The sequence below is a fragment of the Coregonus clupeaformis genome, chromosome 13 (genome assembly GCF_020615455.1).
Source record: "Coregonus clupeaformis isolate EN_2021a chromosome 13, ASM2061545v1, whole genome shotgun sequence".
NCBI lineage: Eukaryota > Metazoa > Chordata > Actinopteri > Salmoniformes > Salmonidae > Coregonus > Coregonus clupeaformis.
In genome coordinates, this window is record NC_059204.1 from 48,437,456 (window position 1) to 48,465,079 (window position 27,624).

Here is a 27,624-nt window from a genome sequence, read left to right on the forward strand (position 1 = left end):
GACGTAGTCAATATAACTATTTGTTCAGCACTTTTGAAATGTACAGCGACAGAATTCAGAACATGGGCCGTTCTTACAGTGTTCTCCATGTACAGCAAGTCAGAACCATAGGATAAATAAAGGGGTCAGATAAGCAGACAATGAAAGCGCTTACAATATTCGATGATTACATTTCTCTAAAACAGGTTATAGGCTACATGTGCACCACCAAGTCAGAAGAGTAGGCTAAATTAAGAGGGGTAAATACACTAAATTATTAGGGTGAGGAACATGGTCTACTAACAGCTTACTACACAACATACACTTAGTATTACTTTCTTAGCTACAGTATACATATCTCCCAGGCATATTACATCAGTTACGCAGCAGCATACAATACATTTTTGGACTCACCTTGTTGTGCTGTGCTCACTTGAACAGGAACGTGGAGCAGCGGTCCTTCGTGGGCAAATTTTGTCATCAAACTTTGTCATCAAAATCTGGCATTCTCTGGATTTATGGTGCTTTCAAGACAACTGGGAACTTTGATGGAATCATGATGATGTCATTGATCTTCAGGTTGTAGCTCTGGAAAGAGGACCGAGGTCCAGATTTACAATTCCAAGTTCCGTATTTTCCCAGTCGGAGCTCATTTTTTCCCAGAGTTTCAAGTTGTCTTGAACTCACTGAAGTCAGATTTCACAGTTTCGGGTTAAAAGTTATTTTGAGCGCGGCACAAATCATGCTTCATTGACAGCATGGCCAATGTTGAATGTTTATCAGTTTAAACTTGGAAAAGAGACCCTTAATCCCAGATTTGGGACCACAAAGCCACCCCACTGAATAGCAGGCTAGTGATTGCTTTGCAATGCTTGCAGTTAGCCGCGGATTCCTTCCAAACCACTCATTGTTGAATTAGCGATTTCAAACTTGTTGTGTAATGTCCACATACGTTATATCTCAAATTTTTCTTCATTATTTATCTTCATATGACAAGGATTAAAAAGGACTTGCCAGTAGATTGTCAACTTGATTCATGATGATGACTGCTGGCTAAAATTCTGAAAGTATGTTGACATGATCCGTCTAATCAAAGCTACTGTAGATATAACGTGATTTGACGTCATTTTATCTGTGGCTAATGACCTTGAGCCTTCTTGGATGGGCACTTCTAATATAACTCGATGGCAGTACCCAAGGGGCATTAATTTTCAAGCTCTACCCTTAGACTTGGTGGTGACGTACTGTCCCCACGAGTGACAGAACACTGAGCTAATCACGGCGCAACTAGAGAACATTACCAACACCTAAGCTCCATATTTTCCGCTGGCTGCCCCAGCACCACAGAAACCACTGAGCTAAGCTGAAACACCTTACTCAAGAAACCAAAAAAGAGACCATGTTTGTATGTGGCTTTATTAACTCAATTAGTTTATTTTACATTGTTTGCAAACTGATAAGTGACATGTATTAATGCCAAAATAGCATGCAAAATAGGCAAACCCCCAAAATATATATGTATATTTTTTAGCTAAAAATGTGGGGCTCAACACAGGTGGGGCTCTGCCCAACCTGCCCTGAATGACGGGTCACCACTGGGAAAGAAATGGGTGTTTCGAAAGCAGTATGCAAAGCGTATGCAAAGCGTGTCGCAGGTAGCTTAGTGGTTAAGAGCGTTGTGCCAGTAACCGAAAGGTCGCTGGTTCTAATCCCCGAGCCGACTAGGTGAAAAATCTGTCGATGTGCCCTTGAGCAAGGCACTTAACCCTAATTGCTCCTGTAAGTCGCTCTGGATAAGAGCGTCTGCTAAATGACTAAAATGTAAAATGTAAATGTGTCAGTAGGCTACCTGCCCCTGTAGCCTACTGACGTTACAAGAGTAATTCAGAAATTAGGGAAAGAGATTTGCAATTAGAGAAGAATGGATTAAACTTTTCAATGCTATGTAAGGATACAATAGTTATCACGTTTCACATTGGATTTATTAACTACACTGAACAAAAATATAAATGCAAAATGCAACAGTTTCTACGATTTTACTGAATTACATTAGAAAATCAGTCAATTGAAATAAATAAATTAGGCCTTAATCTATGGATTTCACATGACTGGGAATACAGATATGCATCTGTTGGTCACAAATACCTTTAAAAAAAAGTTAGGGCCGTGGATCAGCGGCGGGCCCACAGCTCCGTTAATCTTTCCCTCAACCCTGACTAGTCTCCCAGTCCCTGCCACTGAAAAACATTCCCACAGCATGATGCTGCCACCACCCTGCTTCACCGTAGGGATGGTGCCAGGTTTCTTCCAGACATGACGCTTGGCATTCATGCCAAAGCGTTCAATCTTGGTTTCATCAGACCAGAGAATCTTGTTTCTCATGGTCTGAGAGTCCTTTAGGTGCCTTTTGGCATACTCCAAGCAGGCTGTCATGTGCCTTTTACTGAGGAGTGGCATCTGTCTGGCCACTCTACCATAAAGGCCTGATTGGTGGAGTGCTGCAGAGGTGGTTGTCCTTCTGGAAGGTTCTCCCATCTCCCCAGAGGAATTCTGAAGCTCTGTCAGAGTGACCATTGGATTCTTGGTCACCTCCCTGACCAAGGCCCTTTCCCCCGATTGCTCAGATTGGCCAGGTGACCAGCTCTAGAAAGAGTTTTAGTGGTTCCGAACTTCTTCCATTTAAGAATGATGGAGGCAACTGTGTTCTTGGGGACCTTCAATGCTGAAATGTTTTGGTACCCTTCCCCAGATCTGTGCCTCGACACAATCCTGTCTCGGAGCTCTATGGACAATTCATCCAACAACATGGCTTGGTTTTTGCTCTGACATGCATTGTCAACTGTGGGACCTTATATCGACAGGTGTGTGCCTTTCCAAATCATGTCCAATCAATTGAATTTACCACAGGTGTACTCCAATCAAGTTGTAGAAACATCTCAAGGATGATCAATGGAAACACTATGCACCTGAGCTCAATTTTGAGTCTCATAGCAAAGGGGCTGAATAGGTATTTCTGTTTTTTATTTTGTAATACATTTGCCAACATTTCTAAAAACCTGTTTTCGCTTTGTCATTATGGGGTATTGTGTGTAGATTGATGAGGATAAAAAAATAAAATCAATTTTAGAATAAGGCTGTAACGTAGCTAAATGTGGAAAAAGTCAAGGCGTCTGAATACTTTCCAAATGCACTGTATGTAAGAATGCTGTTCATTGAATATAGATCTGCCTTCAACGCCTTAGTGCCCTTCAAGCTCATCACTAAGCTCAGGGTCCTGTGCAACTGGATCCTAGACTGATGATGACAAGGATGATTCTGGCCCACTGGGAGTGAGATTTTTGGAGAGAATGGATTATTGCCTTCTGGCTGATCTATATGTGGTATCAGGTTGGGTGGAGAGGAGGTTGGGGACTGTTGAGTTGGTGAAAGTAGCTCGAAGTGGAATCGTGATGATTTTTTGTGTTACTTCCGTTCAGAGGGAGTGGGCACTCCGCACCACTCGCCTAGGGACAAGAACTGTGACTTGGTTTAGTCTCCGGAGCAGGGCGCCTTTGAAAGGAGTGATAACTTGGGTGGCGTTAAGGGTTGAGGAGGATCAACTGAAATGGAAGATTCCTGGTGTCTGTGACGCCCGCCGTTTGGTGTGACACAGACCCGGTTGAGAGTGTGGTGGAACAGAGAAGACACTGTCTGTCCGGCTGAGTTTTGATGCAGAGTCTTTACCCAACAAAGAGAAGTTAGGATGTGTCAGTTATCCCGTGAGAGCTTTTGTCCCGAACGCATTACAGTGTTTTATGTGCCAAGCTTATGGTCATGTTGTAGCAGTGTGTAGGAGGGAGATTCCTAGTTGTGAGAAGTGTGCAGGAGGGTATGTGACAAAGGAATCTGTAGTATCGGTGGGAAAAGTTGTGTGTGGTAACTGTAGTGGTACCCATGGTGCTGGAGATCAGAAGTGTCTGGTGAGAGAAAGGCAGGTTGAGGTTGCCAGGATCAGAGTAGTACAGATGGTGTCGTATGCTGAGGCAGTGAAGAGAGTAGTAGGGGATCATGGTTTCAGGGCGAGGGATCCTAAGAAGCTCCCTGTGAGTAGACCGAGGCCAATAGAGAGTGATAGGAATAACATGTGCTTCTGTAAAGTTGGTTTCTTAGTGTTCATAGCCATGGTTTTCAACTGTACCGCAGAAATTGAATGTAAATTACAGTAAGTAGATGTTGTGGTGGCAGCTGCAGAGAAGTACTTGGGTGTACGAGATTTTACTGCAGAAGAGTTACAAGGTGTGTTGAACGATAGTGTCCCATCCTCCCAGGATGCCAGCCTGGTGTAGGATCAGATAGGGACAAGTAGTGGAATAGTGGTGAGGTTTTAATGGGTGTAGGGTCCGTTGGTATGGCAGTTTTTCTTCCCTTTTCCCTGTCTTTTGTCCCTTCCCTTTTTGTGTCACAAAGTGTAATGAATTAAAACTCCAGAACAGTAGGCGGAAACACAGGGCTAGATAAGAGAAATAGATTAACACTCCAGTCCAGTAGCTTGCGGTGTATCCACCTTTCAGTTGGTTGCGGTCTGCCAAAACAAATTTAAAGAAGATCATGCACACAGATATAACAATGAGCCAGATATTTCACCGTATGTTTAAATGTGAAGCATCTGGTTGGCGCTTCCACTCACTACCAAATATGGTGATGAGAGGAAGCCCAGTGGCTGGCAGTGGGAGAAGATGGAGCGAGATTAATTTTGGTCGACATTCTGCACATTTTCTCTTCGATTAAACATTTGATCTCAATACAGTTTTCTATTTTCAAACCTAGAATGTGTAGAAAAGAGAGTGGACTACGTTTTGTAAACGTTACACTTTGCAAAAGTTTCAAAAAATGGCGTTGTTTAGGAGTGCATGGGCGAATTTAGTTAACGCACACGCGCACTTCACAGAGTAGGCGGAAATATGCAAATAATGCTAGAACGCGCCAATAGTATCTCGCTAGCTCGTGCTTGGCTCTGACCACCTTCTTCCCTGTTCTGAATAATTTGTTACCATTGGAAACGACAGGCTCTGGTCTATCTTGGGTTGGTTAAAACAATATTTGATATGCCTTCTTGCTCAGGCTGACGCTCGTAAATACGCACAACGTCCCCCAGCTGCGTCATTTCCGTTTTTAAGCCTTTTTGGGACTCCTTCTCGGATGGCCTGTAAAGTACTGGATTGAGCCTGTAAAATAGACGGACCTAAACAAGAACAACGTGGAGAGAAAACAGCGTATAAATATGCATGTATATGTTTTACAGGTTTGGTCATTTTAATTCAAAGAGCAAATAGCTAGCTACTGCTCTGCAGCGTATACATACTAGAAGACTAGTGCACCCTGACTCAAACACGCCACCGCAGCAAGCAGCCGAAACTCAGGTAACGTTACGTTAGCTAGCTAGCTACACTACTGAGATCGCCTTGTTGTAACGTTACAGGGAACAGTCTTGAGAGGGTTCATCGGTGTCTACTTTTTCTCCCCAAGACGAGGCCATGGTGGGGAGTATAAATGGAAGTTAGGTAGCTAGTTTAGCTAGCTAACGTCAAAGGTTATAGTAAGTTAGACGTTTATTCTGTTTGTTTACAATATTAGCTAAAGAGTAGCTAAATCGCCAAGTTGTTGTCAAGAAGGTCAATTTGTACGTTACGTTTTAGTTTCGGTTGCGGGTGGAAAAGTGACAGGTGTTGTCAGTCCTTGTGCAAACAGAGTTGAAGCTTTACTTGTCTGCTAACAGTGCTAGCCAGCTAACGATAGCTAGCTGCTATGATTAGATAGTTACTAGCTAGTGTCGTGTGAGCTGGTTACCAAAAACAGGAATAGCCGATCTAACGTTACAGATAGAAGTGGCGAGCCAACATTTAGACCGTTTATGCCATGCCCTTTCAATTTACTATTTTAATTTAGCTAGCAACAAATCAACCATCCATTCATTGCACATTGATTGCCAACAAAATTGAGTAGTTATTGACTCGAGCCATTGCTCTCCAGTTAGCTAGCTATCTGTTTAGCTGTAGCACGTTAACGTTAGTTACATAAAGTTTCAGCCTGACTTTTTCAGCTTGTCTTGACTCTCAGAGCTACTCAAGTCAGCCTGAAACTTGATGTAGCCTCGCTAACTAATTTGCCATCTTTACTCGTTTCTGACAGGTTTTGCTTTAGCTATAGGTTAAACAGCTGATTTGACAGTGTCTGCTAGCCTAGCTAGCTGACCAATTCGACCTCGTATGCTCTCTGTACACCCATTGCAACACTTTAACCCAGCTGTGCTGGGGTGCTTACTGGTACCCTCTGGCACATTTCTCTGATCTATCCGTTCTTGCAGCACCATTCAAGTCTTGCCCCATCGTCAAATACAAGCTATGCTTCATAAAAGTTTTAGTTTTTTGTGATTCTGCCAGAAAGCTTAGATGGCAGTAATGTTTTTGTCTAGAAAATCATCTTGGACGCAAATCACTTAATCTATGCTCATCTCTTCATAGTCTGTGTAGGCTAGCCTATGTCTTGCAAACACATTAATATTCCTCTCGTGTTGTGCTTTGTTTGTTTAGGTGCTGGGTTATTGTAAACACTGACACCCTCCTGACCAGTCCAAGTCACCCAGGCCCCCCTCCCTTAACCCCACCCGTTCCCCTCCCCTACCCCCTTCCACGACTATCCCACCCTTGACTATGAATGAGGTCAGCGTAGTACGAGAAGGATGGCTCCACAAGAGAGGTGAGGACTTGCAATTTCTTATTATACACAGCAAATAGAATAACATTCGAAACACAATTTCAAAAACATTGTCTGACAAAGCCAGGCAGAGAGACATTCTAATCCACGCTGTATGTAGTTGCCACTGAATGTACATTGTGGCTGACCTCAGACTAGGCTATATGAGAGTATTCAGGTGGTGTGTACTCAAGCCCACGTGTGTCTCTCTATGCAGGTGAGTACATTAAGACTTGGAGGCCGCGCTACTTCATCCTGAAGAGTGACGGCTCCTTCATCGGCTACAAAGAGAAGCCTGAGCTCTCCGACCAGAGCTTGCCCCCACTCAACAACTTCTCAGTGGGAGGTGAGTGTCCTTCAAAGGGAAAACTTGATGTTGATGTCCCGTGCTCTTGCCTCTGTGGCAGTGTTTGTTATTTTTGCAGGGTTTGCAGAGCCACCTCTGTACATGACTAGATGTTGCTTTGGGGGTCTTCACACTATAAATGAAACAACGAGGTAAAAACACTGGATTGCGACATTAAAACATTTGTAATGCCGTAATCCTCCCCCGTTTGTCCCAGAATGCCAGCTGATGAAGACAGAGCGGCCTAAGCCTAACACGTTCGTTATCCGCTGCCTGCAGTGGACAACGGTCATCGAGAGGACCTTCCATGTAGAAAGCAATGCAGAGAGGTAAGGAGGGGATAGGGGCAACTACGGGGTGTAATAATGGGCCAATGGAAAAGGTAGATAAGAGAGTGGGGAGGAGGGATAACAGTAGTCAACATGGAGGTGGAGGGAGTGGTTCAATGGAATTCTACAAGCTCACGATGGTGTAGTAATTGCACATTCTTTGGCTGTGTGTGTGTGTCAGAGAGGAGTGGATGCGTGCCATCCAGGCAGTGGCCAATGGGTTGAAGGTGCGAGAGGAGGAGGAGCCCATGGACCTGTTTGGCTCTCCCAGCGATAACAGCAGCATGGATGTGGCCATGTCCAAGACCCGCTCCAAAGTGGTGAGTGTGTGTACGTACATGCATGTCCTCATGTTTCTATGACATGATAGACAACATGCTCACTCACAGATTATTCTTCCAATATGGTTGGGTGCTGAATCCTGGTTTGGTCCTACCAGTGGCGGTCGGTGACGTTTAAGATGAGGTTTTTTTAAAGAGTGTGGCCTTATTTCTATTACAGCATATTGGATGACTGTCATTCATATTCCATTCACCCAGCTCAATCTAACATCAATAGGTTTAGGCTACCACATGATGCTAGAATTTTCCCTATACCTATCATGAGGTTGCTACAACCTAGCTTATGAATGAAAGTTTACAACATAGGTGCACAGGTCGAGAGAAAATTAGTCATCAAGGTGAGACAGTGACACATTCAATACCGCCTTGCACACTCTTGCCTGCATCTAGCTGATCTAGGGTGTAATCATTAGTCCAACAGTTGCAAACAAGAGTTTCTGTTGGACAAATCTAGGTACGTTTATCCCCCGTTTCGTTAAATTTGCTTCCAATTAAGAAACGTTTTTTAATAGAATCTGTGGAAGGAATACACACCTGATCACACGCAAACTGTTTACTTTCATAGCAGCTACATACAAACCGCATGATCATTTTCTTTGTTGTAGAATTCCTTCTTGCATCTACGCACCCTCCTCTCACCTTCTTCAAGCCATACCTTCATATCATAACTGCTACACACAGCCTACATCGTTGTCCCCATATTAGCTAACGTCATAGCTAGTCAATATAGCTACTAGAACTAACGCGTTAGTAAACCTGCTACAATCATGCAGTACAGTCATCAAGCAGTTTAGCAGTTACATTGGCATGCCCCGGTGGCAATCAATTAATAAAACCAAAAGCTTACCATGACTTGGAAGAGTTCCAATGTTGGATAGCCATAGCCAGCTAGCTAACATGGCTTGCCTCTCTGTTTGATCCTGGTGTTTGAGTAGGCTAAAATAGCTAGCTGCATTTGCTAGCTAAGTGAAAGTGAAAAAAAATCTCTCGCTTCTCAACTATTGTCTTTCTATCTCTTTGAGTCAACTACGCACCACATTTTATGAACTGCAGTGCTAGCTAGCTGTAGCTTCTGCTTTCAGTACTAGATTCATTCTTTGATCATTTGATTGGGTGGACAACATTTCAGTGCATGCTGCAAGAGCTCTTATAGGTTGAAGGACGTCCTCAGGAAATTGTCATAATTACTGTGTAAATCTATGGAAGGCGGTGAGAACCATGAGCCTCCTAGGTTTTAGTATTGACGAAAATTTACCCTGAGGAGGATGGAAACTAGCTATCCTCCGGCTACACCATGGTGCTACCCTACAGAGTGCTGTTGAGGCTACTGTAGACCTTCATTGCAAAGCAGTGTTTTAATTAATTATTTGGTGACGTGTGAATATATTTAGTATAGTTTTATCTAAAAAGGATAACTTTTTTAATGTTTCATTTATTTATTTTTATGAAATTCACTAAGGAGGATGGTCCTCCCCTTCCTCCTCTGAGGAGCCTCCACTGGTTCCTACGCATGTATGTGGTGTATATATTTGGGGAGATGATCTGTAAAGGGTCCTCTTCCGGAATTAGTTTCCTTCAATTCTATATGGTTTGACATGACTTATTATGCCTGTCTTGAGGGGTTCCATGGAGGGGTATTTTGAAAACACAGTATAAGTGGAAGGATAGGGAAAACATTATTTGGGGAGGAGTAAACATTTTAATTTCCTGCAATTCTCTACACATTTTGCCATGGGGCAGAGAACATTTTGCAGTTTAAAAGTAACTGTCCAAATCTCACTTTTAAAAATTAGTATTCTGTTAACTCATACCCAAATAATGTTGTTGACTCATCCTATATTCGTATTTGTGGCCAAAGCATAAATTAGAGAAAGAAAATACTTCAAAAACCCTGTTTCAAACTTGTATCTCAAACAGACCATTTAAAAAATGCTTGCTATTACGTCATAGAGGAAGATGAGCTGGCCAATCAGCGGTCTACTCATGTGAATATTTTTATTGACCGGTATACGCCCACACCATTTTGTTGTTGGGGTACGCCCACACCATTCCAACACAGAAAAGCTGATTTTTAGCATTCTTAATAAAAAAATGTTGGAAGGAACTATTTCACTCATATTATAATTAATTATAGGTCATATTTCATAGAAATCTGGAAACACTGGACAGTTACTTTTAAAGGTCGGCTTTGGTCAAAAATAACTGCTTTAAACTGTATAACTGATCAATGCACCATCATACCAGGTCATTTAATGCGTTAAAAACAAAATTGAAAATGGATGAATAAGATATTTGGCTATACAGAAGTGCCATTTCTTACTGATCTCTACAGCTTCCGTCCAAAAACCAATCCTGTGAAATGACGTCAACACATACTTGATGAGTTACTGGCTAGCTAGCTACAAGTGTCTAGCTTAGCTAACAAACTAGCTATGTCAGTTGCGGCGCGCATGACCAGAATGATACATTGCTGAACTACCAAAGGCACACCCCATTTCTGTTAGAAAATTGAGAAAGAGGAGGAGTTGGACCGTTTTTCATACCCAAAGTCGACTGTTAGTTACATTTTCTGCAATTCTACACGTTTTGCCTTTACTTAGGACTTGTTCATATGCTGTCAGGCCCCCAACCTATTATTATTATTATTATTTTTAAATAAATTATTGGGGTGGGCGAATCGACCTGCTCTGAATATTGGGTAGGGACATGCCCCCTATCCCCCGTGGCAATTTAGCCTATGGTGTGAATGATCTGTTTCGTAAAGTATCATACATCAATGTGTTTGGCTGGGCTTGGTTACATAAGATAAGATGGTTGAATTTTCAACCCTGTATCTGTGTTGTCAGACGATGAGTGACTTTGACTACCTGAAGCTGCTGGGGAAGGGCACGTTTGGCAAGGTGATCCTGGTGAAGGAGAAAGCCACGGGGATGTACTACGCCATGAAGATCCTGCGCAAGGAGGTCATCATCGCTAAGGTAAAGAAATAGGCCGAACCTATACCACTTTACAGTGGTGAAGACTACTAGCCATCAATTTATTGGGAAATGAAGATCCTTTGTTATTAGGCCTAATCTATTTAGTCCTATTGTCCTGTATAAGGCATACTATGTGGGGAGTGGTGTATTTAAGCAATAAGGCCCGAGGGGGTGTGGTATATAGCCAATATACCACGGCTAAGGGCTGTTCTTATGCACGACGCAACGCGGAGTGCCTGGATACAGCCCTTAGCCGTGGTATATTGGTCATATATCACAAACCCCATAGGTGCCTTATTGCTATTATAAACTGGTTACCAATGTAATTAGAGCAGTACAAATAAATGTTTTGTCATACCCATGGTATACGGTCTGATATACCACGGCTTTCAGCCAATCAGCATTCAGGGCTCGAACCACCCAGTTTATAATTAGTTATAAGCTAAGGGTCTAAGTACTCTGTGTTTATTGTTGCTGTGAAAGGCTGACCCTCTGATCTAATTTGTGTAAATGTGTGTCCAGGATGAGGTTGCACACACGGTTACAGAGAGCAGAGTGTTACAGAACACCTGCCATCCCTTCCTCACGGTGAGTGGTCCGTGTTACTGTCACCTCATTACATGTGCTGGTCCAGAACAGAACACCCACACATGCTGTTTATTTATAGGAGGGCATGCGGGATGTGAAATTGATCAATTGTCTCATTCCACTCTTCCAGACACTGAAATACGCATTCCAGACTCATGACCGATTATGTTTTGTGATGGAATACGCCAACGGAGGAGAGGTGGGTGTCCCAATGTCACACGCACACACACACACAAACATGAATGTGTCATTACAGTTTTCTCAATTGCTTGAACACTGTGATTTAAACTGGGATCCACATGGCCAAAATAATACGTTTCTCATTTCACATTGTTTTCATGCTAAATGCAAATGCTAAACACTTTTTTGCAAAACAGTTGACACAAATCTTTATTACAAGAGAGAAAAAACTAAATGTGTACCCCAGGACCAGGATTAAGAAACACTGATCTAGTGAATGGTGAAATGACCATTTGATAACAAATGATACCGTTCTGATGGATTCAGATAGTTTTGTGACATGTATTCTAAGGTCTAAGCTTGTTAGTTGTTTTTGCAAAATACATCTCATTAGATGACAAACCTCCTGGCATTGACAACTCAGATGGAAAGCTACTGAGGATGGTAGCTGACTCTATAGCCACTCCTATCTGTTATCTTTAATATGAGCCTAGAGGAAAGTGTTTGTCCTCAGGCCTGGAGGGAAGCAAAAGTCATTCCGCTACCCAAGAGTGGTAAAGCATCCTTTACTAGTTCTAACAGCAGACCTATCAGCTTGCTGCCAGCTCTTAGAAAACTGTTAGCATTGTATTTGATCAAACAACATTTTCCTATTTCTCTGTAAACAAATTAACTTTCAGCATGTTTTATAGAGAAGGCACTCAACATGTACTGCACTGACACAAATGACTGATGATTGGTTGAAAGAAATTGATAAGAAGGTTGCGGGAGCTGTACTGTTACATTTCAGTGCAGCCTTTGATATTATTGACCATAAACCGGTTGTTGAGAACTTGTGTTATGGCTTTTCAACCTCTACCATATTGTGGATTCAGAGCTATCTATCTAATAGAACTCAGAGGGTTTTCTTTAATGGAATCTACTCTGTCAAACATGTAAAGTGTGGTGTATCGCAGGGAAGCTCTCTAGGCCCTCTACTCTTTTCTATTTTTACTAATGTCCTGCCACTGGCATTAAACAAAGAATATGTGTCCATGTATGCTGACGCGTATGTGATTCAACCACATACGCATCAGCAACCACACTTTTGCTGTCTTCTTCTCTCCAGCTCTTCTTCCACCTGTCTCGGGATCGCGTGTTCACGGAAGACCGGGCCCGTTTCTATGGCGCTGAGATTGTATCTGCGTTGGAGTACCTCCACTCTCGTAATGTGGTATACAGGGACCTGAAGGTAAGCACTAACTGTGTTGATTTTGTCCTACTCTTCTCTCCCTTGATACATCAAAGGATTTGGGTTGTTCCAAAGACATTCTGCTGTCGTGCTCCATTAATTTATTTTTTCCTCTCCGAATTGTAATAATAATCATGCCTTATCATGTAAATTCTCAAGACGTTTACAGAAGTGCCATTCACCATTCTCAAAAAATTGTTGGTATGACAACTTTTTAAATCAATTGACACTCGTAAGTGTGATTCCGTTTGCTAGCTAGCCTTCAAGATAATCCTATAAGTAGGTGTTCTGTCAGGATGCAGACTGATTAACTTACTCAACTGTAACCTTGATGATAGTGACATCACCAGGGACTCTGTTCTAATGTCTCATCCATCCCGGTGTCTTTTCTCAGCTGGAGAATCTAATGCTGGACAATGACGGACATATTAAAATCACCGACTTTGGGCTGTGTAAGGAAGGTATCACGGACGGCGCCACCATGAAGACCTTCTGCGGCACCCCGGAGTACCTGGCACCGGAGGTGAGGGCCCGGTGCTGGGCATGACTAGTGGCCAAGCAAGTGCTACACAGTTGGCATACATGAGACCGTAGTCGTGTTCATTAGATGGAATCTGCAGTAGGGGGAAAACGGCGCCACTGGCTACCCCGCCACAGTTATTGTTTTTGTTGTGGAGCTGAGGAGGGCCCCGCAGCATAAAAAAATAATCATCACGTGAGCAATGATATCAGAGGGGAAAAAAAGAGTGTGTTATTTGCAAAAATTTGATGTTGTAATATTGCAAATGGACGTGGCTGTTTCACTATTAAGGATTCCAGCTTTAAGCACCAAACAAGAAAACAAACTAAAACAGGAAGGGACTACCTGGAAACACTACTTTTTATTTTCCATAGAAAAATATGTCCCGTTCAGTGCCCTAATAAACACGTCCCTGATAGTCTTGATAGTCTTAAACTGCTTTCTCCCCTTGGTGTCCTCTTCCCTTTGTCAGTAAGAATCTGAAAAAACTGGACAGGAAACATTGGTATTATGCTTTCACCCGTTGCCTCTTTTTGTAACAGTACAAATGCAGGAAAAGAGACAAGGCGAGAGGCCATTCTAGACTCACTGTGGTGAAAACCTACAGGAGGGTAACTCCAGGAACAGGGTTGGAGAACCCTGGCCTAGGCCAATATGCATACATCTCTAAGGAGCCAATAAGATATCTGATTATTCTGGATCCTATTTTGACATCCAAATATCCAGCATATTTCAGGTGAAATAGCTAACTTCTTTAATGTCTTACTTGGCCCTGGAAAAAGTCAGTCTAGAGTACTTGCTTCGAAGTATAGCCATTTGATACCTGATTCACTGAATGAGGGAATTATTTTATTATACTTTTTGGTTGTAGGCTAAATGTATGTTATAATGTTATAGCATAATACCTCAAAAATAGCTACTGGTTGTAGGGTTGGGCGGTATCCAGATTTTCATAACGTTTCTGTACCATAACGGAGCATACGGTATTACAGAATGTGCACACAAGGAGCGCTATTTCTAAAATTATTTTATTATTATTAAATGTATATATATATATATATATATATATATATACAGTGAGGGAAAAAGTATTTAGTCAGCCACCAATTGTGCAAGTTCTCCCACTTAAAAAGATGAGAGAGGCTTGTAATTTTCATCATAGGTACACGTCAACTATGACAGACAAATTGAGGAAAAAAATCCAGAAAATAACATTGTAGGATTTTTAATGAATTTATTTGCAAATTATGGTGGAAAATAAGTATTTGGTCACCTACAAACAAGCAAGATTTCTGGCTCTCACAGACCTGTAACTTCTTCTTTAAGAGGCTCCTCTGTCCTCCACTCGTTACCTGTATTAATGGCACCTGTTTGAACTTGTTATCAGTATTAAAGACACCTGTCCACAACCTCAAACAGTCACACTCCAAACTCCACTATGGCCAAGACCAAAGAGCTGTCAAAGGACACCAGAAACAAAATTGTAGACCTGCACCAGGCTGGGAAGACTGAATCTGCAATAGGTAAGCAGCTTGGTTTGAAGAAATCAACTGTGGGAGCAATTATTAGGAAATGGAAGACATACAAGACCACTGATAATCTCCCTCGATCTGGGGCTCCACGCAAGATCTCACGCCGTGGGGTCAAAATGATCACAAGAACGGTGAGCAAAAATCCCAGAACCACACGGGGGGACCTAGTGAATGACCTGCAGAGAGCTGGGACCAAAGTAACAAAGCCTACCATCAGTAACACAATACGCCGCCAGGGACTCAAATCCTGCAGTGCGAGACGTGTCCCCCTGCTTAAGCCAGTACATGTCCAGGCCCGCCTGAAGTTTGCTAGAGTGCATTTGGATGATCCAGAAGAGGATTGGGAGAATGTCATATGGTAAGATGAAACCAAAATATAACTTTTTGGTAAAAACTCAACTCGTCGTGTTTGGAGGACAAAGAATGCTGAGTTGCATCCAAAGAACACCATACCTACTGTGAAGCATGGGGGTGGAAACATCATGCTTTGGGGCTGTTTTTCTGCAAAGGGACCAGGACGACTGATCCGTGTAAAGGAAAGAATGAATGGGGCCATGTATCGTGAGATTTTGAGTGAAAACCTCCTTCCATCAGCAAGGGCAATGAAGATGAAACGTGGCTGGGTGTTTCAGCATGACAATGATCCCAAACACACCGCCCGGGCAACGAAGGAGTGGCTTCGTAAGAAGCATTTCAAGGTCCTGGAGTGGCCTAGCCAGTCTCCAGATCTCAACCCCATAGAAAATCTTTGGAGGGAGTTGAAAGTCTGTGTTGCCCAGCGACAGCCCCAAAACATCACTGCTCTAGAGGAGATCTGCATGGAGGAATGGGCCAAAATACCAGCAACAGTGTGTGAAAACCTTGTGAAGACTTACAGAAAACGTTTGACCTGTGTCATTGCCAACAAAGGGTATACAACAAAGTACTGAAAAACTTTTGTTATTGACCAAATACTTATTTTCCACCATAATTTGCAAATAAATTCATTACAAATCCTACAATGTGATTTTCTGGATTTTTTTTTCTCATTTTGTCTGTCATAGTTGACGTGTACCTATGATGAAAATTACAGGCCTCTCTCATCTTTTTAAGTGGGAGAACTTGCACAATTGGTGGCTGACTAAATACTTTTTTTCCCCACTGTGTGTGTATATATATATATATATATATATATATATATATATATATATATATGTACATACACGTACATACAGTGCCTTCGGAAAGTATTGAGACCCCTTGACCTTTTCCACATTTTGTTGGGTTACAGCCTTATTCTAAAATGGATATATATTTAATTTTTTACTCAGCAATCTACACACAATACCCATAATGACAAAGGAAAAGCAGTTTTTTACAAATTACATAAATACCATTCAGACCCTTCGCTATGAGACTCAATTTAGCTCCGGTGCATCCTGTTTCCATTGATCATCTTTGAGATGTTTCTACAACTTGATTGGAGTCAACCTGTGGTAAATTCAATTGATTGGACATGATTTGGAAAGGCACACACCTGTCTATATAAGGTCCCACAGTTGACAGTGCATGTCAGAGCAAAAACCAAGCAATGAGGTCGAAGTAATTGTCCGTAGAGTTCCGAGACAGGATTGTGTCGAGGCACAGCTCTGGGGAAGGGTACCAAAAATTTTCTGCAGCATTCAAGGTCCTCTGTGGAGATGGGAGAACCTTCCAGAAGGACAACCATCGCTGCAGCACTCCACCAATCAGGTCTTTATGGTAGAGTGGCCAGATGGAAACCACTTCTCAGTAGAAGGCACATGACAGCCCGCTTGGAGTTTGGCACCTTAAGACTCTCAGACCATGAGAAACAAGATTCTCCTGTCTGATGAAACCAAGATTGAAATGGCCTGAATGCCAAGCGTCACGTCTGGAGGAAATCTGGCACCATCCCTATGGTGAAGCATGTTGGTGGCAGCATCATGCTGTGGGGAGGTTTTTCGGCGGTAGGGACTGGGAGACTAGTCAGGATCGTGGGAAAGATGAACGGAGCAAAGTACAGAGAGATCTTTGATGAAAACCTGCTCCAGAGCGCTCAGGACTTCAGACTGGGGTGAAGGTTCACCTTCCAACAGGACAACGACCCTAAGCACACAGCCAAGACAACACAGGAGTGGCTTTTGGACAAGTCTCTGAATGTCCTTGAGTGGCCCATCCAGAGCCTGTACTTGAACCCGATCGAACATCTCTGGAGAGACCTGAAAATAGCTGTGCAGCAACGATTCCCATCCAACCAGACAGACCTTGAGAGGCTCTGCAGAGAAGAATGGGAGAAACTCCCCAAATACAGGTCTACAATCTTGTAGCGTCATACCCAAGAAGACTTGATAATGTAATCGTTACCAAAGGTGCTTCAACAAAGTACTGAGTAAAGGGTCTGAATACTTATTTAAATGTGGTACATTTCTAAAAACCGGTTTTTGCTTTGGCATTATGGGGTATTGTGTGTAGATTGATGAGGGGGGAAAAAAACAATTTAATCTACACTGCTCAAAAAAATTATAGGGAACACTAAAATAACACATCCTAGATCTGAATGAATGAAATAATCTTATTAAATACTTTTTTCTTTACATAGTTGAATGTGCTGACAACAAAATCACACAAAAATTATCAATGGAAATCAAATGTATCAACCCATGGAGGTCTGGATTTGGAGTCACCCTCAAAATTAAAGTGGAAAACCACACTACAGGCTGATCCAACTTTGATGTAATGTCCTTAAAACAAGTCAAAATGAGGCTCAGTAGTGTGTGTGGCCTCCACGTGCCTGTATGACCTCCCTACAACGCCTGGGCATGCTCCTGATGAGGTGGCGGATGGTCTCCTGAGGGATCTCCTCCCAGACCTGGACTAAAGCATCCGCCAACTCCTGGACAGTCTGTGGTGCAACGTGGCGTTGGTGGATGGAGCGAGACATTATGTCCCAGATGTGCTCAATTGGATTCAGGTCTGGGGAACGGGCGGGCCAGTCCATAGCATCAATGCCTTCCTCTTGCACACTCCAGCCACATGAGGTCTAGCATTGTCTTGCATTAGGAGGAACCCAGGGCCAACCGCACCAGCATTTGGTCTAACAAGGGGTCTGAGGATCTCATCTCGGTACCTAATGGCAGTCAGGCTACCTCTGGCGAGCACATGGAGGGCTGTGCGGCCCCCCAAAGAAATGCCACCCCACACCATGATTGACCCACCGCCAAACCGGTCATGCTGGAGGATGTTGCAAGCAGCAGAACGTTCTCCACGGCGTCTCCAGACTCTGTCACGTCTGTCACGTGCTCAGTGTGAACCTGCTTTCATCTGTGAAGAGCACAGGTTGCCAGTGGCGAATTTGCCTATCTTGGTGTTCTCTGGCAAATGCCAAACGTCCTGCACGGTGTTGGGCTGTAAGCACAACCCCCACCTATGGACGTCGGGCCCTCATACCACCCTCATGGAGTCGGTCAGAAACAGTTTGAGCAGACACATGCACATTTGTGGCCTGCTGGAGGTCATTTTGCAGGGCTCTGGCAGTGCTCCTCCTGCTCCTCCTTGCACAAAGACGGAGGTAGCAGTCCTGCTGCTGGGTTGTTGCCCTCCTACGGCCTCCTCCACGTCTCCTGATGTACTGGCCTGTCTCCTGGTAGCGCCTCCATGCTCTGGACACTAAGCTGACAGACACAGCAAACCTTCTTGCCACAGCTCGCATTGATGTGCCATCCTGGATGAGCTGCACTACCTGAGCCACTTGTATGGGTTGTAGACTCCATCTCATGCTACCACTAGAGTGAAAGCACCGCCAGCATTCAAAAGTGACCAAAACATCAGCCAGGAAGCATAGGAACTGAGAAGTGGTCTCTGGTCACCACCTGCAAAACCAGTCCTTTATTGGGGGTGTCAAGTTGGCAAACCAAATGCATAGCTGGAGCCCTGAGCTGCATATCATTTATTTGACACATCTTAGTTATGTGTGGAATGCACCCCCACAGTCCCCGCGAGTATCATACCGTCAGTATTTCGAAATACCCCGGTATACAGTATTAACGGTATATTGCCCAAGCCTAACTGGGTGTGTAGACTTTTGTTCCAGCCCTACTCTTAACACACCAGATTCTAAAAATCAACTGCTCAACAGGACCTTGTTAAGCTGACTCGGGTGTGTTTGAGCAGTGCTGGATCAAAAGCCTGCACACCCAGTGGCCTCGCTCTCCAGATGGAGAGTTGACCATGTGTTTTAAACGTTAACAGTGGTGTATATTTGACATTTTTTCACAGTTATGGTATTGAGTATAATTATTCAAAGCTGGTATTGGTATCGAAGCCACAATTCTGAACACTTAGTTTGTCATCTAGCTAGTTTGTCATGATTAGCCCATAGGGCTTCCCTAAACAAATGCACATGGGCAAACCCATTCTTCAGCCGTCTATAGCCTAGGCACTATGCTACTACATCTGTTAGGCTACAGGAGAATGCTCATTGCTAATGCTCATTGCTAAAATAACACACCTGCCTGATAATATGAACCATGTAGGCTATGGCCTTTGGTGAAAGAGCCAGCCCTAAAAACACTTATTTTTGCCAACATGGGCTCATTTCTGGAATGGAATATTAGCAGGTGTGTGGTGCGCGCAGACCTCAAAACTGGTATTAAATTGCATTCCAAGTGGCATTAAAAAAAGGTCTTAACGTTTTTTAATTCAACTTCATGGAACCTGCAGATACCCTGCTTAAGATTGGTTGGCTTATCTACTGATTCTCCATTGTATGGTTTTTTATGTTAATCTTAATGCAGTGAGTATTTAGAAGGATACCTCCTACTGTATGCTAATGTCATCAATCAATTGCCTATGGAACATTTATTTTGAAGGCCCCCATAAAGTGACTAAGACATTTTTCCCTCCCTGCCCGTCCAGGTGCTGGAGGACAATGACTACGGTCGCGCTGTGGATTGGTGGGGCCTGGGCGTGGTCATGTACGAGATGATGTGCGGTCGGCTGCCCTTCTACAACCAGGACCATGAGCGGCTGTTTGAGCTCATCCTCATGGAGGAGATCCGCTTCCCCCGGAACCTGGCCCCCGAGGGAAAGGCACTGCTCGCAGGCCTGCTCAAAAAGGACCCCAAGCAGAGGTACGTCGGGGTGGGGTTGGGATGTAGGTCTGTGTGACTGTTTGACTGGCCTGCTCAGTAAGTACACCATTTGTTTTAGTGTGTGTTTGGCTGGGTGTCTGCTCAAAAAAGGTGTGTGCGCTCGCGCATGATTGCGGCCTGCCAACACAGCCCCTAATGCAGTAGAATATACTGTTGAGATGCAAGCTGGGGTCTCTGATATTCTGTTGTTTATTGACAGGTTAGGGGGAGGACCGGATGATGCCAAAGATGTGATGTCCCACAAGTTCTTCACCTCCATCAAGTGGAAGGATGTGGTAGATAGGAAGGTGAGTGAATGGAGGCTGATAGATTAGCGGTACTGATAGTGTCAGTCAAAAAATGGTGGCATTCCAGGTCATTTTTTGGCAGTTGCAGTTTGACATCAACTGCTGAATGACTGATCACCAAATGACCTTGCATCATCAATAAGTCAATTGTCTGAGCTAGAACGCCCCATAGGGCAGGAGACTATCACCTGTTTCTGTAGCGGGAGGCAGCTTGATGTAGAAGTACACCTCGTGCACCCCCTGGACAGGGCGCTAGTATATCGCAGGGCCTAAAGCCGAGTCCTTTTCCTTAATGCTGAGTGCCAAGCAGAGAGGATCCTGAATCCTTTTCCTTAATGCTGAGTGCCAAGCAGAGAGGATCCTGAATCCTTTTCCTTAATGCTGAGTGCCAAGCAGAGAGGATCCTGAATCCTTTTCCTTAATGCTGAGTGCCAAGCAGAGAGGATCCTGAATCCTTTTCCTTAATGATTGCAATATGTTCAGAGACTCTGACGATAACATCAACAAGCTACAACAATCACCTCCGTCACCGGCTTCATAAGGAAATGCATCGGCGAAAGTTGTCCCCACAGTGAAGGTTCGCTGCTTCCCCAATCAAAATCCCTGGATTAACACAGAGGTTGGCACTAAACTAAAGGACAGGGCTACCGCACACAGAGCTATTGTATACAACCCTGGGGCTACTGCTGAGGACAGGAACAAGTCCCGCTACGACCTCCGCAGAGTCATCAAATGAGAAAAAGGACCATATAGGAATAAAGTGGAATCATAATACACAGGCTCCGACGCCCGTCGCATGTGGGAGGGAATACAGTCCATTACGGATTACAAAGGAAGACCCAGCCATGATCTGTCCAACGATGCCTCTCTACCAGACTAACTCGATGCATTTTATGCACACTTCAACAATAACAATAACACCATACTGTGCGTGAGGGCCCCCACTGGGTAGACTGGGTGATCTCGCGCTCTGAGGCCGACGTGAGTAAGGTCTTTAATCAAGTCAACACTCGCAAGGCCACGGGGTTGGACGGTATTCCAGGGCACATTCTCAGAGCATGCGCAGATCAGATTGCAGGCATATTTACAGTAATTTTCAACCTCTCCTTGTCCGAGTCTGTAATCCCCACGTTTTTAAATTGACTACCATCATTCCTGTTCCCAAGAACTCGAAGGCTTCATGCCACAATGACTACCACCCTGTACCACCCTGTAGCACTCACATCTGTAATCATGAAGTGCTTTGAAAGGCTGGTTATGGCACACATCAACTCCATCATCCCAGACACCCTAGAACAGGGCTGCCCAACCGTCTCCTGGAGATCTACCATCCTGTGGGTTTTCAGTCCAACTGTAATTTAACAAACCTGATTCTACTTATTAGCTGCTCAACAAGACCTTAACTAGCTGAATCAGATATGCTAAATTAGGGTTGGACTGAAAACCTACAGGACAGTTGATCTCCAGGAAGAGGGTTGGGCAGCCCTGCCTTAGACCCACTCTAATTTGCATACCGCTCTAACAGATCCATAGACGACGCAATCTCAAATGCACGCCACTCTGCCCTCACCCACCTATACTGAACAAAAATATAAACGCAACGTAAAGTGTTGGTCCCATGTTTCATGAGCTGAAATAAAATATCCCAGACATTTTCCATATGCACAAAAAACATATTTCTCTAAAAATGTTTGGCACTATTTTTTTTATATCCATGTTAGTGACATTTCTTCTTTGCCAAGATAATCCAGCCACCTGACAGGTGTGGCATATCAAGAAGCTGATTAAACCGCATGATCATTACACAGGTGCACCTTGTGCTGGGGACAATAAAAGGCCACTCTAAAATATGCAGTGCCAAGCAAAGAGGCATCAGGTCCCATTTTCAGAGTCTTTGGTATGACTCAACCTATCAATCTCAGGGCGGACACTTTAACCACAAGGCCACAGAGCTGGTTGCATCATAGATCGGTATTATTTGTAGATGGCAGTCAATCAAAATTTACCCACATTGCATCACACATTTGATGCTCTCGAACTCGGCCAATATGATTTACAAATCTTCTGAGATGGTATAGGAAAGGTTAGTACTGGTACTGTGATGTCTACTTCTGGACCATTAGCCAATCACTGCTCTCTCCATCCTCAGCTGACTCCTCCCTTCAAGCCTCAGGTGACGTCGGAGACCGACACCCGCTACTTTGACGATGAGTTCACAGCACAGACCATCACAGTCACGCCTCCAGACAAGTGTGAGTTTGTGTGTGTGCGCGGTTGTGTGTGCATGTGCGTGTGCAAGCGTTTTTATTAGTGTGTAGCTAGGTTTTCATCCAATTGGCGACAGATGTTCACGCGAATATTCAAACATTTGCATGAAAAACAAAAGGAGCATCAAGCTCATCGTGCACTTTCACCACCCTGTGAAGTTCATCATAACCTATTTCATCTGTAGCCTAATAAACTGCATGCTTTCCCGAGTCGTAGTGGGTGGACCACACAACATGGTGAACATTGTGACTCCAAGTTTATTTCGATATGGATATTTGAGCATAAAGGCGTTTCCACTGCAATTTCTAGCATAATTAATTTTACAGACACAAAAAAGATCCTGCAAAACGATATCACGATACTTGGGTGCCAATACGATATGTATTGTGATTCTCATGATTCTATACGTATTGCGATTCGATACTGTGATTTTATTGCAATTCAATGTTACAAACATATTGCTCACCATATGTCTGCTGAAGAGAGACGAGAACATGAGAAAACAAGTTTTGTTCAGTCAGGTAAAAAACTGCTGAAAACAAATTGGCTCCCTATTTAAAAAGATGGAGAAAAAGCTATGAAGGAAAAATACTGGCGTTTTGGTGCAGGTACAGCAAACTAGCGCAAAAAGAATATTGCGACATTGTCAATACGATACGATATATCGTCAAAAATAGTATCCCGATATGTAACTGTGTAGATATATATTTTCCCCCCAGTACTATTGTCTAGCGTATTTAGTTTTGGCTACATTTGTAAAGTTTACTGACAAATTTGCTGTTTCGATCAGGTCTGTCGTGACATTTTTTAATCCAACATATACTTTACTTGCATAAAAAGGTTGGAGGGAAACTTGATTTATGACACAATATGCCACCAGCAGTGACGACGTTACTGCGCTGACACTGACTGTTTTCTCTGTTTTCCAGATGACAACCTGGACTGTGAGGACCCCAACCAGCCAGCGCACTTCCCCCAGTTCTCTTACTCCGCCAGCATACGAGAGTGACAGTCAACACCATACACACACGGGTGCACACACACTGGAGAGACACACCACATCAGCTCACTCACTCGCGTCCACACTTATAAAAAAGACTGCAGTCTTGAGACACCACATAGGCCGATGGATCTCTGGTTACAGCGGGGTTCTAAGTGCCGAGGCTTGCAGCCATCTTGTCTTCTCAAACCCCGCCTACACTATGGTCATGCACAAATGCAGCCTGTGAACTGCACAGGACCTCAGTACCTCACGTTGTCAGCAGCAGCAGTAGCACATCAGCCATGCACAGGGAGGACTAGAACCTATAGGTGGCGCTATAGGACACTACTGCTCCACAGATTTGGACACAGATTCGCTCTCATTTTTCTTGTTTTCTCTCGCTCTCATTCTCATTCTTTCTCTGAAACTCCCTCTTTCTATCTCCCCTTGTCCCTCTCACACAAACCCAGTAACTCACACTGCTGGATATAAGAAAAAAACACTGAAGTGATTCTTGTTTGTTCTTGTTTACACAAATGAGAACAATACCCGCCCCCCCTTCTCTGATTGTTACAGTTTATAAGGAGTCATATTTCTGTGATTTTATCCAAGTGCTCTTTTCTGGAACTAGCTGTTACCAATAGTGTTGAAGTGGTCCTACTGGGCAAGGGGGGTGCGGGAGGTAGATTTGTGGTGGTGGTAACAATTAAGATGTTTCTCCCTCTGTGTTTATGACTGTGTGCTTGGAGAAATGGTGGGGAGATCCAAAACTGAATGTCTGCATTTTGTGTGCGTGTGTGTGTCAGAGTGCGGTCGTGTTGCGGTAGGGGTGTGTGTGTGTGTGTGTGTGAGCTAGCTGATTGATTGACGTAAACTTGCCTGACGTGCATCAGTATCAGTAGATTAATTTGCGACATCACACTACACGGATGTTTCCGACACAGAGCTCAAGAACCTACTCTGGAATATGAGAAAAGCTGCAGGACAGAGTACTATCATTTAACTGTAATCCAATGAAATTAACTAGTATTACACTCTTGTTTCTGACTGATGAATAGAACAATACGTGCTACAGAGAAAACGAATGGGATTTAGGGATTCACTGTACAAGGTGTATATGTACATTTTGTAAAACCCTGTTTTTAATTGAGGACTCGTCTCAACACCTCTGCTCTTTGATTGAGACACACCAGCCATGTGATTTACGAGGGTCGACTAGCACTTGGGCTGCGTTTACACAGGCAGCCCAATTTGACATTTTTTCTACTAATTGGTCTAATGACCAATCGCATCAGATATTCTCACATCAGATGTTTTTCAGAGCTGATCTGATTGGTCAAAAGACCAATTAGTGAAAAAAAAGATCAGAATTGGGCTGCCTGTGTAAACGCAGCCTTAGTTACTTAAGCAAACCTCCTTTTACTCAAATTATGAGATTTGTATGTTTTATTGTTGTTATTTTGTTGCTTTGCGCAAGTGTTTTTCTTTCAATTGTCATAAACATCTGCTGTACTATCAGAAATGGCCACACAGGTGGTGATGAGTGGATCAGTGATGGTGAGCCGTTCTGGTCACAACACCGGGTGTGTGTTGAATGTAATCACGCCTGCTCCTCTTCGCCTGGTGTCTCACTGCTGGCGGTTGCTGGTCGTGACAAGGAGATCCAGGTTGTTCTCAAATATTCTGTTAGTCATGTGAGCCTTGTGTCCATTGTGTGCCATTTTGAAATCATTTCTGAGAGGAACTGTTAACTTTTTTGTCTGGTTCTCTGTATTCCACCTTGCTGTTTCCCTGACCCCTTTGAAGACATTTCTACTCTCATTTAAGAAAATTCATAAATGTCTAAATGAAAGTAAACGTCTGTTTCCTGTGACTTATTTCAATTAAAAGGAGCCCATTGTATGTATATAAGTTTTATACCGTGCGTGTGTGACGCTTGTATGCATATCACACCTGTCTGCGCAGGCTTGCATGTGTATTATATAACCCCTCCCCCCCCGGCACACACAGACAGGTGTGTAACATACTCACTTGGTGGGAACTGTAACAAAGTTCATGTAGTGAGGCTCGCTGCATGGCACAGACTGCTCAGCCCCCTCACACGTCCGGACCGTGCAATTATGAGTAAGCAATGTTCCCTCTAAACTGAGTGCGTGCTTGGCCGTGCACGTCTCCCAGGGCTGCCACGCAGAAGAAATGCCAGGCTGCACAGAGACGCAAGAGATTGAACTTCACTGAGTTGCCCCCATTAGTTTGCGCTATATAGATCAATGTTTTTTCTGTGATCGAATCAACATATCAGCCCCTTTTCAATGCAACAAACCAAAACCAATCTAACTTTGCAAGATTGAGTCTGTGATTTTTTTGTAGGCAGAGCCAGCACGCAATGGAGTTATAGATAAGTATAGGTCAGCAATGGGGAGTTACAGCTTCCTACAAGAGGACAAAACATGTAGGCTACATTTCAAGCTGTCTTTGAAAAGCCTGTCAGTTAAAAAGCTTATGTCTTAATTAAAGGGGCACTGTTGTATTTTGAGACAGGCTTGAATATGCAAATAAACCAATAAGCAGAGGGGTAGCCTATATTGTCTAATTCTCTGTATGGTGTTAATAATTTATTTTCTAAAGTGGTTTCTTGCATTATACAACAAAATACAATGCAATTGACAGTCACCTATTTGGCCCATATGGAGTTACAGACCAGGTAAAAATCATTAATTAGTGTCAAGCTTAATTTTTAAAAGTCTCATGCAATGTAGGCCTGCATTGAACACCACATATAGGCTACTGTAGGCTATATCATAGAAATCAAAATCTATTTCCATGTGAAAGTGTTATGATTGGCTCCATTGGTTTTGTTGGTAGGCTTACATTATGATCAAATAGCCACAATAGCCTATTGGCTACTGTCTAAAACTGTAAGGGTACAATCTCAGTGTTCATTGTAAACACGTGCTGGAGGTTGCACAAAATTCTCACAACGTTCAAGTTTTCGCTCACAAGACCTAAAATTTGCTCAGAGCCCCAAGACATTTGAGGGCACATTGAGTCTAAAGAAAATTTTAAATTAGACCCGGTACTGGAATAGTGACATCCATGAGGTTCTGGGTTAATTTGACCTGCAATTTGACCTTGACCATGGTCTACATAATTTTTGACTGGTGTGTCCTAAAAACAAGATGCTTCTTCACAGGAATGGTGCAACCAGAAAGTAATCAGATTACGGTGTGTTCCGGTGACATGCGTGGCTTTCTCGTGGCTTTATTTTACTAAATAACTATGAATTAATGGACTTATTTTCAAATAATTGTCAACATATAACATCACATTAAGGTGTGGGACGTCCACTGTATTACAAGGAACAATAGCAGGTCTATTTCGCTCCCCTGGGTGGCATATTCTGTCTGTTCACAATTCACCTGTGGGAAAATGGCGGCTCTCAACCCCCAACAACAGAAAGAGTTGGCCACTACTATCCGAGAGATTGTTTGTGAGGAAATTACCTCTGCCCTCGACTTGCAATTAAAACCAATAAATTAATATTTTGCACTGCTCACTTCTAAAGTGGATACCTACTCAACTGAAGTGGAACGTTTGGAGACAGCAGCCAATGTGACAGAGGGGCGACTCCATGACCTGGAAACAGCGCAAACTAAGCTAGAAGGGGAATCACAAATCGATTTCATACTTTTATCTACACCTCTATTTTCTTTAATTAAGACATGTGAGCTTGTCTAAATACCACGATTACTACTGCCAACTTCACATTTCAGAATCTCCTAAAAGAGCCACAAGATGGCGTTTCAACGTTTCATTACTACAAAATCCTATATTCTGTGATAAATTTGAAATGGAACTAAATTAATTCATAATGATCAATAACAATTCAGTCGATGACCCCCGGATTCTATGGGATGCCACCAAAGGTTTTATTAAATATAATGCAACTGCATTTGCATCTTGGTTGAATAAATCACAATTAAAGAAACTGTGTTAGAGCGTTCTCAACAAACATTCTTTTCAGACCAGGTAGCTATTACTCTTTCCAAAGTCAGAACTTAAATTATTGTTAAGACAGAGAGCAGAATTTGCCATCCATCGAGTAAGACTCAACCATTACTTCCATGGTAATCATCCCAGTCATTTACTGGCCAACAAGCTATGCAGTAATGATCAATTAG

The 27,624-nt window shown here is 43.2% G+C and overlaps 1 protein-coding gene across 1 annotated transcript; it reads left to right on the top strand.

Annotated features, from left to right (window-relative positions):
- The first annotated feature begins 5,011 nt into the window (after window positions 1–5,011).
- LOC121579671 (RAC-beta serine/threonine-protein kinase) lies at window positions 5,012–25,300 on the top strand. Its single transcript, XM_041894467.2, has 14 exons — window positions 5,012–5,378; window positions 6,549–6,714; window positions 6,929–7,057; window positions 7,275–7,386; window positions 7,568–7,706; window positions 10,574–10,705; window positions 11,228–11,293; window positions 11,424–11,492; window positions 12,582–12,704; window positions 13,099–13,227; window positions 19,671–19,885; window positions 20,106–20,193; window positions 22,343–22,445; window positions 23,391–25,300. Exons 2-14 carry the CDS (start codon window positions 6,669–6,671, stop codon window positions 23,468–23,470), a joined length of 1,431 nt encoding a protein of 476 aa, XP_041750401.1. The 5' UTR covers window positions 5,012–5,378; window positions 6,549–6,668; the 3' UTR covers window positions 23,471–25,300.
- The last annotated feature ends 2,324 nt before the right edge of the window (window positions 25,301–27,624 follow it).

Bases quoted from the DNA above. Each gene is read 5' to 3' on its own strand.
- LOC121579671 (XM_041894467.2), top strand. From the start codon at position 6,669: ATGAATGAGGTCAGCGTAGTACGAGAAGGATGGCTCCACAAGAGAG. The intron at 7,058-7,274 runs GTGAGTGTCCTT...CGTTTGTCCCAG, and splicing joins CAACAACTTCTCAGTGGGAG to AATGCCAGCTGATGAAGACA. The intron at 20,194-22,342 runs GTGAGTGAATGG...CTCCATCCTCAG, and splicing joins AGGATGTGGTAGATAGGAAG to CTGACTCCTCCCTTCAAGCC.